Consider the following 15,394-nt stretch of genomic DNA (forward strand, 5'->3'; position numbering starts at 1 on the left):
TTGGATTCTCTTCAGAAGTTGAAGTAATTTATTTTGATAATGCTTATTTTTATGTTAAATTTGTGATTTCCTTGACATACGTTTTAGGGTTAAATGCTTTAATGTTTGTGTGTATTGATGTTTGGTTATTTAATATAGTTAATTTTAAAATTTTAAATTATTTTTTAAAATTATAAAAAAAAATTTAAATTTTAAAATCAAGCATCTAATGGTTAAGTATTAATGAAACTTGAACAGGAGAAATTCGATGTTGGCCACAGGGATATGCACCAAGGCAACGTCCGACGGCCCCAAGGAGAAACAGAATAGCTCATATGCCTCATAGCAACGTGCAAAAGTTCTAAAGCGCGATATATATAGTATGTTCATGTAAGTATTAATCCTCTGTAAGAAGCAATGCAAAGATTCCCTTGTGTTCTTTAAGTGGAAAGCAAAAGTGAGAGGGAAAAAAATAAAAAAAGAAATGCAAATTGCGGCTTAGCTACTAACTGAAAGTAGCCTACACAAAAATCTTTTTGTGCTTTAAATTTGGCAACATATGCTTCAGATGTGAGATCACCATTAGCGTCAATACTCAATACTCAAACCATTATAATGCTGGTTTTCAAATTTCTTTTCTCGGCTATCCTCTGCATGTTTCTGTTTCTCGGCGCGAGTACGGTATCGATTTCCTGCTGAGTTTTTGTCTCCATTTTCTCATGTTTTTTGATAAGTTTGAGGTAAACGTTTATGCAGATGGCACGGGACACCAACTCATAGTAGTGAACAACTGTCAGGAGAGCATATGGCCGGGAATCCTTGGCAGCACAGGGCAGCAGACCCCCCAAGATGGAGGTTTTCTCCTTAACAGTGGCCAAGAAGTGGTCATTGATGTGCCAGAGAAGTGGTCAGGCAGAATATGGGGGAGGCAGTGCTGCGACTTTGACGAAAACGGGAAAGGGTCATGTGCCACCGGAGACTGTTCGGGCTCATTACGCTGCCGCGGAATGGGTGGCGTGCCACCAGCAACTGTGGTGGAAATGACATTAGGTACATCGGCTTCACCCTGCATTTCTACGATGTGAGTTTAGTCGACGGATTCAGCTTGCCTGTTTCGATGAAGCCCGTCGGAGGAGGGATTGGGTGCGGTGTGGCATCGTGTGACGTCGATTTGAACATATGCTGTCCTTCGGCTTTAGAAGTTAGGGTGGGAGGCAGAGTGATGGGGTGTAAGAGCGCTTGCTTGGCCATGCAATCCGCTAAGTACTGCTGCACAGGGAAATATTCAAATCCCAAGACTTGCAAGCCTACGGTTTTCTCCAATTTGTTCAAGGCAATTTGCCACAAGGCCTATAGTTGTGCCTTTGATGATTCTTCAAGCCTTAACACGTGCAGAGCTTCAAGATATGTCATCACCTTTTGCCCTCCAAATGGAGAATGATATATAGAAGTTGAAGACTTAGTGGTGTCATTGTAAAAGAACTGTACTATGCAAGAAAATTTTATGCAATATGGAGCATATTTCTCTCTTTTTAAAAAAACAGGAAATATTTTATTAACTTACATGATACAAAACATGATCTAGTAATAGAATTTAGAGCTGTAAAGCATCCATCAGTGAAAAACTATCTTAGTGTAGGCAAACAGATATAAATCAAGACTCGAAGACAGAAAAGAGGAATTAACAGCTTCCGATAATGTATAAGATGAGGTTAGGACAAAAAACCCTTTTAGCGCTTCAGATAAAAATCACAAAAACCAATATTTGTGGAAACATATCTCCCGTCTCCCACCTCAACAACTGCATCAGGATGCATTGTCAGTTGGGGGCCCTGGACCAATCAATAATGGAGCTTCATTCTTTATAGTACTTGGTTTTGCATCCGGATTCTGACTCGCAGCCCAAGCTCTGAGAGGGGGTTGAAAATGCTGGCTGGCAACATCAGGAGGAGGTGCATCTTCTCCTGGGAGAAAAAGAAGCCCATTTTCACGAAGAGAAGATGGCTCATTATAACACGTGTTCCAAAGGGAGTCAACGAGCAGTCTTTCTTCTTTGGCAGCTGCAAGGTCTTCAGCACACATCTCACTGATAACCTCAACTCGCTTTTGTAGAATTTGCTTCAGTTTATTGTTCTCTTCATTTAGACTAACATTGGAGGTGCTTGACCTATCTTGAGCTAGGTCGAGAAGGCCCCTAAGTGCAGCTTCGCGAACATCAGCATCCTCGCTCGAAGCCAAGTGCACAAAAATACGCGGGAATCCAAGCTCAGCCACAATACCAAAGTCCGCCTCATTCTCGTGCACTAGATAATGGATCAAGTTAAGTGCTTTCCTGCAGATTATCCATATTGTGTTGGTTAACATACAACCAGACAGTCAGGACATTGAGCTTGGCACAAACATTAAAAAAAATGCAGTTGGCCCCATTTTCAGAGCTTGTTAACATCAAGAGGCGTGGAGAAAAACTAAAAATTAGAGTAAAGAAATCATATTCCAATCGCTCCTACTTATATTTGTAACACACAAAGATTATAATCTTCACGTACTAACCTTTGAAATCTCACATTCTCGGTATTTAGCGCATCTTTAAGGGTCGCATATCCATTAGCCAACCGAAATGCAGTAACTCCATCCCTATTATGCATGATTAGAGCTGAAAATATAAATGCAACACGACCAAAACAAGTCATCAGAAGGCCCTACGAAGAAGCGTCAAAATGAGACAAAAAAGACTCCACTTACATGTGATTGCACCAAGTGCTTTTGCACGAACTGTAACATCCGGATCTGAATTAAAACACAATAGAAGCGGTTCGAGACCATTAGCTTCCATGACTAACTGCTGACTCTTTGGATTATTCTGCACAATAGTGCTAACAACTTCTGCAGCCTTGGACCTGATGTTAGAATGGGAATTTTTCAGGTAGGCAAGAAGAGGAACCAGACCACCAATGGAATGAAGATCTAGAAAAAAACAAAACCAACTTTCCTGTTAGCCATTCGGTGTACCGACCCACAATAAGTAGACTAACATTTTGCTTGAAGTATATCTATATTCTTTCATGGGCTCCAATTAATTATTTCCGATTACATAGTGCCAATTAAAAAACACGTGCTCCAAATAATCCACAGCCAGAAGATAAAACAATGAAACTCACCATTTGCCATATCGATAGACTCTACGTGCTCTTGTAGCTCATCCAGCATATCTGGAAGAATGCGAAAATAATTTAAAAACCATGCCTTTCTGGAACAACAAACAACTAAAAAATAATCCGAAACCTATTCTTACAAGATAACAAACAACAACAAAGACGCAAAAGAAATCCTCTAAAAAAGACCTTCAATATCTTCAGAAGTTACTCCCTGAGCCTCCAAAACCTGCTCCGGGGTCTGCATAACAAGTGTTATCTCCTTCATTCGTTTAACAACATCAACTGTCTGTGCTTGCATTGCCTCCATAAACCATCTTCTATCCTCCTCACTAATCTCACAAGATAAACAACAATTCATATGCATTCTCCACAAAATCCATACTTGTCAAGCCCAAGAAAAACGAAAATACATAGTTTAATAAACTAATAATTCAAGAATCATTAGCAATTTCCTGTACTGGCTTATTTACACCATCCCATTAAGATATTGCCCACGAACTAAAGACTGGGTTTCAATAAAATACAGAAAAAATTATTTGGACAACATATCCGACCAATTTTTCAGTGAAGACTCAATGTTTACTCAGCCCTCCAAAATTTGGATTCAAAACACCCCAAATTAAGAACAATAGTAAAGTTACAGAACCCTAATATAGTACCTTATATTACCAGAAGGCTTGGTACCATCAGCATGAGAGAGACTCCATTTCAGTAAACCATCCCAATTAGGACCTTCCTTCGCCATTCTGAATCAAATCAAACAATTGTAAGAATCAAATTTGATCCGAGAATTGGTAAACGTGGGGCGAAATCAAGCTTAGTTATAGGCCCGCAGAAATTTAATCGAGGGGTTTCTGGAACAAACTCGAATCGTGGAGATTATACTTAATAGAACGGGTAGAAGAAGACAAGGCAGCAAAATTAGCGATTGTACAATATAAGTGGGCTTTGGGCCGTGTGTAAACAAAGAGGCCCTGTTATCTTGTAAAACCCATTGGGCCAGAAAGGCACGGAGTAATTTTCCAATTATAATTTTATTAAATTTTTTTTACAAAATCTGGTTTGAGCATTAAAAAGATTAGTCATCCTTACATAAGATTTTGGATCCAATTTCTATGAAATGGAGTAACAGAAGTTGAAAATAATCCCTATGATAAATTCAAACGGAGTAAAATCCGTTTGAATAATAATTGAATATGAAGAAAACTTTACCGTACGAATTAGGTATATTCGAGCTCAAACTTGATTTGAAGCATGAATATTTTAAATTTTTTGGCTCAAATAAAGACTCGAGTGAGTTCAACTCGAAAAATTCGAACATGTTCTCAAGCAATTCGAACTATTGCTCTAAATATTTCAATTATATTTATTTAATATATGCATATATTATATTAATAATATTAAAGTTCACTTTTCACTAACTAAATAACAAACTGATTTGAGCTCGAATATTGTTTGGCCAAAACATTTTACATATTTGAGTTTGACTTAAATTCGAATACACATCAAATATTTATCGAGTTGACTCAATATGTTCGCTCCAATTTACTCAGATATATGACCATCAGTTATAGTATTTTTTTGACTTTTTTTATTCATTACATACTATTAGGCAAAAAAAACAAAGCATAATTCTATTCGAAGCGCAATATTTAAAAATTATGGGAAATTGTGACAAATGACCTTGCCAAACATGAATTTAAACATTATGCATGTCATATATTGAAATACCAGTTAAATAAAGGTTAAATAATTAAGTTTTTCCTGCTGGTGGACTAAATATAAAGACACGTGCAAGAATATTAATTTCTTCACTATTTTTGTCAGCAAGAGATGTATGGCTGAGCACCAATATAGCTGGCTACTTGATCTAGTGAATTTACAATCCAGGCTTTGAATTTAACAAAACAAAGACTTCAAATTAAATTGATTTCAATATTATAATTATTCAGTTTTCTGTCGGAGAGAGAATTTTCTGAACAAATTACAAGAAATCAGATTTTGATCTCCTGTTCAATATTTTGAATTAATTATTTATCGTTTATAGTCCGTAAATCCAAGACAAGAACTTTTCCGTTTCCTGTGTTTCAGATTTAGCTCCCATGTCCTAAGCTCGCGGTGTTAGAAAAACACAAATTAAAGATCCAATATCAATAAATATACTAATCCATACTCCCCGATCAGCCGTGTATCTTAGCTCATTTTGATCTCAAATTCTTACATTTACGCGTACCGATTAGATCATGAAGCTGGAAGAAGAAGACTTTGGTCCAGACCGCATGATTCAAATCGAGACAGATGATGAAGAAAATGAGGCTGAAAGGGTATGTCACAATCATGAAGATGATTCTGAATCTGACATTACCCGCCCCTCGCGAGACCCTTCGTTTAACGGTATGGATTCAGATCCTTGTGGTTCTTGGCCTCAAAGTTACAGGTATATGCTACATTGTACAATTTTGCAACAGACTTTGTATATTTGGAATCGTTTCACATTGTTTCTCTGCCTAGATTAAACGTTGCATGCATCAATTATGCATAAAATTCGCACATCCGTTTTGAATTATACAGGCGATCGATGGACATGTACACAATGTTAACACCTCCCTCGGTTAGCATCCCAAGGAACAGCTTCTTGCAGCAATCGGGAGATAAGAGACCACAGACAATATCAGATACCGAATTTTCGCTATCAAAGCCTCTCATATCCGCAACCAGCGATAAAGAAGAAGTTACCTCCTCAGCACTTCCTGTGAGGGAATTCACCGCTTGTGGATTACGGGTTTCTATCAGCGAACTGTCATCGACACAGCAGTGTACATATTCTCAATCAGTAATCAACTGTAGGTTTTCTACACTTCCGTTTTCTCGCATCTTGATCGTGATCATTCATTCAAGAAATTATATAAAAGTTATAACTCAGCATCCGTTTTTCTTACTTTTTGATGCAGCGGTAAATGCTTTGTGCGGAATAGGAGTCCTTTCTACTCCATATGCACTCAAAGAAGGAGGGTGGCTCAGTATCGCGCTTCTCTTTGCCTTTGGAATCATTACCTGCTACACCGGAATCTTGTTGAAGCGATGTTTAGAAAGCTCGACTCAACTGCAAACTTATCCAGATATCGGGCAGGCTGCTTTCGGGTTGGGTGGCCGAATATGCATTGCTGTGAGTATGATCCATGAAGGATTCGTGAAGTACTGAAAATGTCAGCTTTTATTATCTTAGTCATCTGGAAACTAACTCGGCCAATTTTGATATTTGCAGGTCATCTTGTATCTGGAGCTATATGTTAGTATGTATACATTGTTTCTCATTTGATTCCTCTATTCTGTACTTGCATGCTCAAATGGGTTCTGTTTTGTAGTCTTCTTGTATCGAATTCTTGATCATGATGAGCGATAACATGTCGGCCTTTTTCCCAAACGCTCAAATGGATATTGCCAGGATTCACCTCGACTCGTATCAAATCTGTGCTATTGTTGCCACCCTTGTTATTCTTCCAACGGTTTGGCTAAGAAACCTCAGTTTGCTATCATACATTTCAGGTCGATGACTATTTTCTGTTACTTTCTTGAATGTACAATCCGAACAAAAAAAAAACCCAGTTTAATCTGTGTTTGCTTTTGTACTGTCAGTTGGTGGAGTATTCACTATGATCCTTGTAGTGCTTTGCTTGTTATGGGTCGGGGCGACAAGTGAAATTGGCTTCCATCCAAGTGGAAACGCTTTAAACTTCGCCAGATTACCTATAACAATTGGTATATACAGTTTCTGCTATGGTAGCCATTCAGTCTTCCCGAACATATACTCTTCCATGGATGATCCTTCAAGATTTCCTTCACTTCTAGTTTTCAGGTACGGTAGACTATTAAAAAAACTTCCAGTCTTAAGCATCCTCCATTAAACTTTGATGCTTAGAATCACATTATAAGCCAAAATGATGTTATTTTTCTTCCAAGATATTTCGATCACATAATTTGGAAAACTTGATTATCTCAAAACCATCACTCATTTGTGTGATTCAGCTTTGCAATTGCTGGTTTACTGTATGCTGGTGTGGCAGTATTTGGATTCCTAATGTTCGGCGAAGACACGAATCCTCAGTTCACGTTGAATCTGCCCACGAAGTTAGTAGCATCGAATATCGCGGGATGGACTGTGGTAAGAAGCTGAGAAACACGTCGAGTACACAATACGTATGATCCATAGAACTCCTATTTTCCTTGTGTTCCATAACATTTCGTTGAAACATTTCGCAGGTTGTGGCCCCTGTGACAAAGTTTGCTCTATCTCTTACTCCAGTCGCGTTAGGAATCGAAGAACTCCTGCCTCCTGCTCAGAGTAGATCCCAGTTTGTGTCTATATTCATCAGAACAAGTTTGGTTGCTTCGACGCTAGTTGTGGCCTTAACAGTTCCATATTTTGGTAAACATTTCTAGTAAATGTAATAGCATCGACATCCTTAAACACAACACACATGGTTTCGAGCTAAACTGTTTGATCTACACTGAATATGCAGGATCCCTAATGGCAATGATAGGATCCTTTCTTGTGATGCTTGTGGTAAGTTAAGAAGTCCATTTTCTTCATTTGTGTTACATTAACACATATTATGATTCGACGTTTGTGGTTCATGCAGTCCGTGATCATACCCTGCGCCTGCTACATGCGAATTCATCGAGGGGGACTAACAAAGCTTCAGGTACACTTTCTCTCGCTTAATTTCAACACTAAAAGATTCAATTTTGCACCTAGCTAGCTAGTTTGACGAGTTCAGGGCTTCAGATTGCAGTGTGCGTGTTTATTATCGTTGTGGGCGTATTTTGCGCCATCGTCGGCACGTACTCGGCAATGGCAAGCATGACAGAGTCGTAAAATTTTAGAGAATAAAGGCATGACGATGCAAGATTAACTTTGGATTATTGAACATGAAATATGAAATACTTGCAATTGTATTATTTTTTTCCGTTTCTTCCATTAAAAATTATGCCACATGTGAGGTGTAATATAACATGGGTACGAAATACGAATTCTGAAACAATTTTTTATATTGAAAATTTTTTTTAAAAAATTATCTTTTAAATGATACGTATATGAGAGAAAATTTTATAACTAATTTACGTATAAAGTTCACAAGCACATAAATTTGAGTTTGTATATATTGTCAGGTAAATTTGAGTGTGGATATTTTAGAAAGCGAGCAAGCCCGAGCCCGAGCCCGAGCCTTGAGGTATAATTTGGTAGCGGAATCGTAAAATGAAATAATTAAATCTTTGGTCACATAATAGAATATCCAAAAATTAAACAAATTGAAATTTTTATTTGAATTCATCTATCTTTATTAATCAAAATCTACGTCCATATTTATTGGACAAAAATACAATAACATTTTTGGAAAATATTTCCAAAACTATAAAGTTCATTATTAGAATAAAAAATAATGAGACCTTAGAAACAAGAAAACCCAACATAATCGAATTCCAAATTTTTTAAGTCAGTTTATAATTAAATAAAAATCACCAAAAATGGGGGTTAATCACTATTTCGAATGACTAGATGATGAATCTGCCCAAAAAATACTGCAGATCGAGGAGACAAGGCGATGAGTTGTATTCATTATACACACACACACACACATATATTACACACACACACACACACACACACACACACACATGTGTGTGTGTGTGTGTGTGTGTGTGTGTGAGATTCTTTTGGGGGTGGTTGTGAGAAAGACCAATAGGGAATTGTTTGTCCAAATTTGATTAAGCAAAGCATGTGCTCACACGTGCAAATTCATTAAAGAAGTTGAAACATCACTCGAGTAACCCATCCAGTAGATTATTCTTCTGGTGAGCAGAATCTGGCCCCTTTCAGTTTCATTTACTATTTCCCAGGAAAATTAACATAAAGTGTACTTAATTAATATTCGCTAATTAGATACATATTATTGCCTCGTCAAGGATCATGCTAGACAGAAAATTTTCATTAAAATAAGAGAAAACATTTGTTTCACATATTGAATATATAACTCTATCATCAATATCTACTTATTGTTTTACAAGAAGTCCAATGTCAAGGCGCATGTGTGAGAGAGAGAGATTAATGTTCCCTGATGCCAAGTCCTAAAAAATACAACAAGTATGCACAAATCTAGTGATGCAGTTTATATCTCGATTCATGCAATTGATAGATGATAAATTACAATCAACATCTGGATACAAACAAAACTGAAAATTGTATAAGTATAAAATTTGAAAAATAATTATTTGTTGTAAAATTTTGGGAATATTGAATTTTTCTAGTTAAGTAACTCAGGGAATGAAGAAAATAAAACATGTCAAGTTATTTTAAACCAAAAGAGCATATATCAACAAATAACGGGCAAATATCATTTACAGTTTATGAGTGAACAAAATATCGATTTCAACCAAAACAACATACCGAAATGAATTAATTTGAAAGCTCGGTACGGTGTTGAGGTACAATAATTGTCTCTACTAGGTAGAGCGATCGATCCATTCGTTTGGGTTGTTGTACAATTTAAAATATTTGAGTTGCACAATTACCACTAGTTATATCTTTTAGTAAAACGACAAACGTTTGGTCCTACGTTCGGTTTATTCGGAAGTTCAGTTTAAATTTTTTAAAATATAGATTGGTTCGGTTCGATTTCAGTTTTTAATATAAAACTTCGGTTAACCTAGCAAACTAAAATTTTATAAATAATAGTATTATTAAATTTTCTAATAAAGTTTATAAGGATATAAATATTACAATTTCTAATAAAATTTATTAGACAATAGTACTATACTAAAAAATATTTTTTTAAGAAATAAAATTAAAATTTATTTAATTCAATTTTATATTACACTTTTTTTTTATTTAAAACGTGATTATTTTAAAAAAATTCTAAAATTTCGGTTAATTGTGTTACTGACCGAAATAATCGATTTTTTCGATTTGATTTGTTAGCTTTTCGTAATAAAGTTCGGTCGATTCGATTTGTCGAAAAAAGTTCGGTTAATTCGATTTTAGAAAATTCAGTTCGATTTTAACTGAACCTATTACTGTCTAACATAGGATGAAGTCAACCTCATATACTTATGAATCCTGACTCCGCCCTGGGCAGTACAAATGGAATAATCATAAATTTCCAGTCATTTGCGTTGATGCACCTGAATCAATTATCTAGAAGTTGGATAGGACGTGTTTTGAGAGTAAGAGCGAAGGGTTGGTATCTTTGTGGAGTGCATTCTCAATATCAATAGCCGACGAATTGTTGGTTGGAATGGTCTGGCTAAACATTTTTTGAAGCACCTGATCAATTTTTTCGTTGCTGAAAGGTGGTGGCTGTTGATCTTGTGTTCCGTCAGATGTTGAAGCAGAATTTTCCCTTAGATCACGGGCAGGATTCCAATTCGTTGGCTTGACATGGATCGGCCAACATGTATCCAAGGTATGATTTGGTTTCTTGCACTTTGGACACCAAGGTCACCCGTGCATGTCGCATACTATTGGAGGTGTCCGAAGATTGTGAAGCATCATCAACAGGAAAATCAGAATAATCGTGTGTTGGAAGTGGTACGCGATGTGAGGCTAGGGCGAACCCTCCAATTGCAGGGCAGTAGTCTGTGAGCCAAGCATGGATTTCCGCCTACTTTCATCATGGCGGATCTCGGAAAAAACTTCACGTAAATTTCTTTAACGAGAGTTTGATTAGGATTGGAAATAAGTGATAAGAGTAAATTTCTTTAAAGATTATGACTCAAAACAATATTACTATGTACAGTGGTCTTGTGTCATTATTTCCAATGAACTTGTGATCAAACATAGTAGACATTAATAAGATCCCACGTTAAGATTTGGACTTGTCACTTACTATTTCTGTCTTGATTTAGATTTCTTGTTTTGATTGTTGTTTCCAGGTCTCTCTCTGGATAATTCACCACAAGGCGCAAAATTCAGAATCACTTTCCTAAACTGATAAAGTGTGGTTGACAAAATAACATAAACTAATCATATCTAAAGAATTAGGGAACGTATAAATCAGAGTCGAATTCCAAAATTTCCCGATCGAGTCTACCAAAACAAAAGCCACTAGAAAAAGTATAACTCTTGATTAAGAGGCATACAAATCTTGGCGAGATGGTTAGTTTTGTTCAGCTAAAAGATATATTTTTTCGGTCTATATCAAAAATCCACAAAGTCAAAGATCAGTCAAAATTGGTGACTTGTCGCATTTGATCTTAGGTAATTCTAACATGCCAAAAAAAATTGTTGTACCACATCATATATTTATACTTACTATTTAATAAAAGTTGAGTTTGTAATAGCTAGGAACCACGTACTCTCGTATGAAAAAAGCACACAAATTTTTTTCTCGTCTTATCCTAAATTATTAACTAGCTATTCTCTAACTTTTCCATCTCAAATCCCAAAATGTTAAAACTACAAAACTATATCGTTTTTTCTTTAACTTCCCTTTCAAAAGTTTGGTGATCACTTCCCATTAAACTTACCAACAAAAATCTTCCGCCATAACTTACTAGCTCACTCCCTCACATGCATTTGTTCAAAAAAATTATTTTTTATGTTTTTTTCAAAATGAGTGTCAATGAAAAATCAAACCAACCTTGAGAAACGATGCAAATGTTTTACTGCGATACCATGTTATCACTTTGTTTATATGAATCATGATCGTTATATTACACATGCAACGTCCATGCATAGTATGTTAGTCGTAGTTCATATATATTTTTGTCCCACAAATCTGAATACGCCTCTCTAAATCTTAAAGCAGAAGCCCGGTTAAATACACCAACCAACAGACGATGATATGTTCAAATACTAGATAATCTGATATACAAGCCTCATCAATTCGCACAACTATTTCTCGCCACCCAACAGTTTACAAAATAAGTATTATATTATTATCATTATCACCATTATAATTAACGGGAAATTGGACTCAACTCACCAGCCGCCGTTTTTTTTTGTGTTCAGTCCCTGGGTACTTTTTTAGTACCACATTTCCACATGAAGTGTACCATATTTCCACATGAAGTGTACCACAATTTGTATGACATAGTACCACAATTTTGTGGGTAGGGAGTGAACTCAAATAAATGTTTTGATTGAGGATTTTTCACCAATTTCCTCTATAATTAATATTACTTACTATTATTTAATCAAAATTGAAAGGTGACGTTAAGATATTTTGCTCTCCATCCAACATTGATTAGCCACAGAAGCACTTAATGCTAGAATTAATCCCTTAAATGAGAATTGCAACTAACCTCATAAAAGCCCTTGTGGGGAACAGCATTACTTCTTCTACGGTCAAGAATATTTGTATAATTATCAATAAATAAATTTTAAAATAATTTAATATTATTATGTCATGCATTAATTAGTCCGTGTCTTAGTGGGCTCACATAAGTTCGACAACAAATTATTGAGTGTTTAACAAGCCATTTGTTGGAAAGAAAAAAGATTTGAGCGAAAGGACTAATCTTTTGGTTTGGACTCTTTTGATTTATTGCATAGTATCAACCTTCTTGTTGTTAGCAATAATTATTCTTGATTAATAGATGATCGAAACATGCTGATTTAAAATATTTGAGTTATATCACTCCCGGTAATAATTTTTAATAAAACGACAAATGTTTGGTCTTATAATTGGTATTGGTTCAAAGTCACGAGTTCGATTCTCATTGATTGCAAAGAGTGCAATTATTATGATAGATAATTGAGGTGCGATAATTGTTCTTGCTGGGTAGAGCAACGAAACATGATGTTTGAATTGCTATATATTTTACAATGTTGTGTATGATATTGATAAATCAATTTATATAGATTAATTATATAGTTTTAGTGATCAATAAATGTGTTAATTTTTCGCACTAAATGAAGCGTGTGAAAAATGTGATAATATAGTAAAATTAATCAGAGGTAAGTTGTCAAAGTCTTAGACTAATAAATTAATCGTTGTGCAATAAATTGATTTTTTTTCCATTTTAAAGTTTTTCAGTCAACAGCGATGATATGACGTTGGATATGTGAACAATCAATCTCCGACACCATATTAGTAATAATAACAGCATGTCACTGTGTCAGCAGCAAGTTCATTTTTTATAAAAGTGTCATCAATATGATTAAAAGTAAAAAATATATATAAAAATTATTAAGATCGAATCAAAATTTCAAAATAACCCAACTTATATAACTAATTCTATAATTTTCTCCGATCATTAGTAAGTATGTACAAACTTTTTCAATTGAAAGTTCTTTTTTTCACGATGCGGAAACTACAGTCCTAATTCTTTGGTTTGCGATATTTAATAGCCAATAAATCAAGTTAATCAAATAAATAACATGAATTTTTGTTTGTCGATAAAGAAAATGAAATTCATGATCATTTATTAAACGTACGTCTATTTCAGAACGAATCACACTTGATTTTTTTTAGATCTTATAAAGAATTGACCTTACCACCTAACACGAGAAAACTGGTAATCCCCACCTTGGAACAGAGGATTAGTTTCCTGGGTGAATGTCGAACTTCGAAGCCAACGAAAGCAGTCGTATCTGGCCATCACACCTCTTCTGTACCACTTCCCACTTACTACTTGCACTTGCATCTTCCCAAACTCAACATAGAGTTCCCTTAATTTCTCCAGCATGAAGATCCACTCAACCTTCTCCTTCACCGCGTTTCTCATACTGCTCCAGACCCGAATAATCCTTTTCGGGTCGGCTGAACCAATGCGCATTCACAGATCAAATGCAACCACATTCCTCGTCTTGCCACTGAAAATCCAAGAGATCCCATCTGTCCCGAGCAAGCTTCCCTTCACCCACAACGTCACTCTAACGATTTCACTGTCTGTCGGCACGCCTCCGCAGAACGTAACCATGGTGCTCGACACAGGCAGCGAGCTCTCATGGCTGCAATGCAACGCGACCCGGGTAAACCAACCCGTTTTCCAGCCGGCCCGATCGGTTTCTTACTCTCCAATCGCTTGTTCTTCGCCCACGTGCACGATCCGAACTCAAGATTTCTCCATACCCGCTTCGTGCGATTCCAAGAATCTGTGCCACGCCATTCTGTCGTACGCGGACGCATCGTCTTCGGAAGGAACTTTGTCGATGGACACTTTTATCATCGCCGGGTCGAATTTCTCCGGCACCATTTTCGGGTGCATGGATTCGGGGTTCAGCAGCAATCCGGATGAGGATTCCAAGACTACCGGGCTGATGGGCATGAACCGCGGCTCTCTCTCTTTCGTCTCCCAAATGGAATTCAAGAGATTCTCGTACTGCATTTCGGGCTCGGATTTTCCCGGTATTCTACTCTTCGGAGACTCCAATTTCACTTGGCTTGTGCCCTTGAACTACACCCCTTTGATCCAAATTTCCAACCCACTGCCATATTTCAACAGGGTGGCGTACACAGTCCAGCTCGAAGGCATCAAGGTCTCGGATAAGCCGCTCCAGCTACCAAATTACGTATTCGAACCAGACCACACCGGAGCAGGGCAAACAATGGTCGACTCAGGGACCCAGTTCACTTACCTCCTCGGCCCAGCTTACACCGCTCTGAGAAACGAATTCGTGAACCAAACCACCAACATCCTGCGGGTTTTCGAGGACCCGAACTTCGTGTTCCAGGGGGCGTTCGACTTATGCTTCCGGGTACCATCAAACTCGACTTATTTACCCGAACTTCCATCAGTGAGCCTGCTGTTTCATGGCGCGGAGATCACCGTCTCAGGGCAGCAGCTGCTGTATCGGGTCCCGGGAGAAGTGCGGGAGATTGATTCGATACACTGCTTCACGTTTGGCAACTCGGATCTGCTGGGGGTGGAGGCTTACATCATCGGACATCATCATCAACAGAATGTGTGGATGGAATTTGATCTGGAAAATTCAAGAATCGGCGTTGCTTCGGTGCGATGCGATGAAGAAGGACAAAGATTCGGTGTTCATCACTAATTTCACGTCGTTTTTGGGCCTAGTAGATTAATTGGTGGGCCCAAATATGTTTATTCATCGGCCCAATCAATGCAACCAACACCCTCGTGGCCTGCTGGCCCGATTGCTACCAATTGGCAATAATTGGTGATTTATTGATTGGTTGAGTCTAAAGTACTAATATTATACTTGGGATAAGGGGGGGAGGTATCCATGCTTACTTTACTNTGGGAGATTTTGATCAAATTGGTTTATAGAATTTCATACTTGGTAATATCTTGGA

General features: G+C 37.1%; 3 protein-coding genes and 1 pseudogene across 4 annotated transcripts; 3 read left to right on the forward strand and 1 right to left on the reverse strand.

The window, feature by feature from the left end:
- The first annotated feature begins 368 nt into the window (after positions 1 to 368).
- LOC140971121 (thaumatin-like protein) lies at positions 369 to 1,652 on the forward strand (annotated as a pseudogene).
- Positions 1,519 to 4,043, reverse strand: LOC140971119 (uncharacterized). Its single transcript, XM_073433206.1, has 6 exons — positions 3,794 to 4,043; positions 3,321 to 3,463; positions 3,138 to 3,188; positions 2,722 to 2,943; positions 2,530 to 2,632; positions 1,519 to 2,311 (listed from the first exon to the last, which is right to left on the reverse strand). The coding sequence occupies exons 1-6, from the start codon at positions 3,877 to 3,879 to the stop codon at positions 1,786 to 1,788; spliced, it is 1,131 nt and encodes a 376-aa protein (XP_073289307.1). The 5' UTR covers positions 3,880 to 4,043; the 3' UTR covers positions 1,519 to 1,785.
- Positions 4,044 to 5,105: 1,062 nt separating this feature from the next.
- On the forward strand, positions 5,106 to 8,159 carry LOC140960942 (amino acid transporter AVT1D-like). 2 transcript variants are annotated; one of them, XM_073419272.1, is made up of 11 exons: positions 5,106 to 5,571; positions 5,706 to 5,977; positions 6,086 to 6,300; positions 6,400 to 6,423; positions 6,500 to 6,680; positions 6,771 to 6,990; positions 7,161 to 7,296; positions 7,395 to 7,560; positions 7,655 to 7,698; positions 7,775 to 7,837; positions 7,921 to 8,159. In XM_073419272.1, exons 1-11 carry the CDS (start codon positions 5,378 to 5,380, stop codon positions 8,008 to 8,010), a joined length of 1,605 nt encoding a protein of 534 aa, XP_073275373.1. In that variant the 5' UTR covers positions 5,106 to 5,377; the 3' UTR covers positions 8,011 to 8,159. The 2 variants fall into 2 exon arrangements, with proteins under 2 accessions (XP_073275373.1, XP_073275379.1); XM_073419278.1 differs by lacking the exon at positions 6,400 to 6,423 and having other exon boundaries at positions 6,086 to 6,324.
- A 5,422-nt stretch (positions 8,160 to 13,581) lies between these two features.
- LOC140971123 (aspartic proteinase PCS1) lies at positions 13,582 to 15,336 on the forward strand. The gene has a single exon (XM_073433210.1). It carries the CDS (start codon positions 13,819 to 13,821, stop codon positions 15,130 to 15,132), a length of 1,314 nt encoding a protein of 437 aa, XP_073289311.1. The 5' UTR covers positions 13,582 to 13,818; the 3' UTR covers positions 15,133 to 15,336.
- Positions 15,337 to 15,394: the final 58 nt, after the last annotated feature.

Source organism: Primulina huaijiensis, chromosome 2 (genome assembly GCF_012295235.1).
Source record: "Primulina huaijiensis isolate GDHJ02 chromosome 2, ASM1229523v2, whole genome shotgun sequence".
Taxonomy (NCBI): Eukaryota; Viridiplantae; Streptophyta; class Magnoliopsida; order Lamiales; family Gesneriaceae; genus Primulina; species Primulina huaijiensis.

What these genes read in the sequence shown, in the direction of transcription:
- LOC140971119 (XM_073433206.1), bottom strand. Translation starts at nt 3,879, where the DNA reads ATGGCGAAGGAAGGTCCTAATTGGGATGGTTTACTGAAATGGAGTCTC. An exon ending in AAGCCTTCTGGTAATATAAG is followed by an intron (nt 3,464 to 3,793) that starts GTACTATATTAG and finishes TTGTGAGATTAG; the next exon opens with TGAGGAGGATAGAAGATGGT. An exon ending in GAGAATGTGAGATTTCAAAG is followed by an intron (nt 2,312 to 2,529) that starts GTTAGTACGTGA and finishes GATAATCTGCAG; the next exon opens with GAAAGCACTTAACTTGATCC.
- LOC140971123 (XM_073433210.1), top strand. Translation starts at nt 13,819, where the DNA reads ATGAAGATCCACTCAACCTTCTCCTTCACCGCGTTTCTCATACTGCTC.
- LOC140960942 (XM_073419278.1), top strand. Translation starts at nt 5,378, where the DNA reads ATGAAGCTGGAAGAAGAAGACTTTGGTCCAGACCGCATGATTCAAATC. An exon ending in TTCTCAATCAGTAATCAACT is followed by an intron (nt 5,978 to 6,085) that starts GTAGGTTTTCTA and finishes TTTTTGATGCAG; the next exon opens with CGGTAAATGCTTTGTGCGGA. An exon ending in TTTGCTATCATACATTTCAG is followed by an intron (nt 6,681 to 6,770) that starts GTCGATGACTAT and finishes TTGTACTGTCAG; the next exon opens with TTGGTGGAGTATTCACTATG.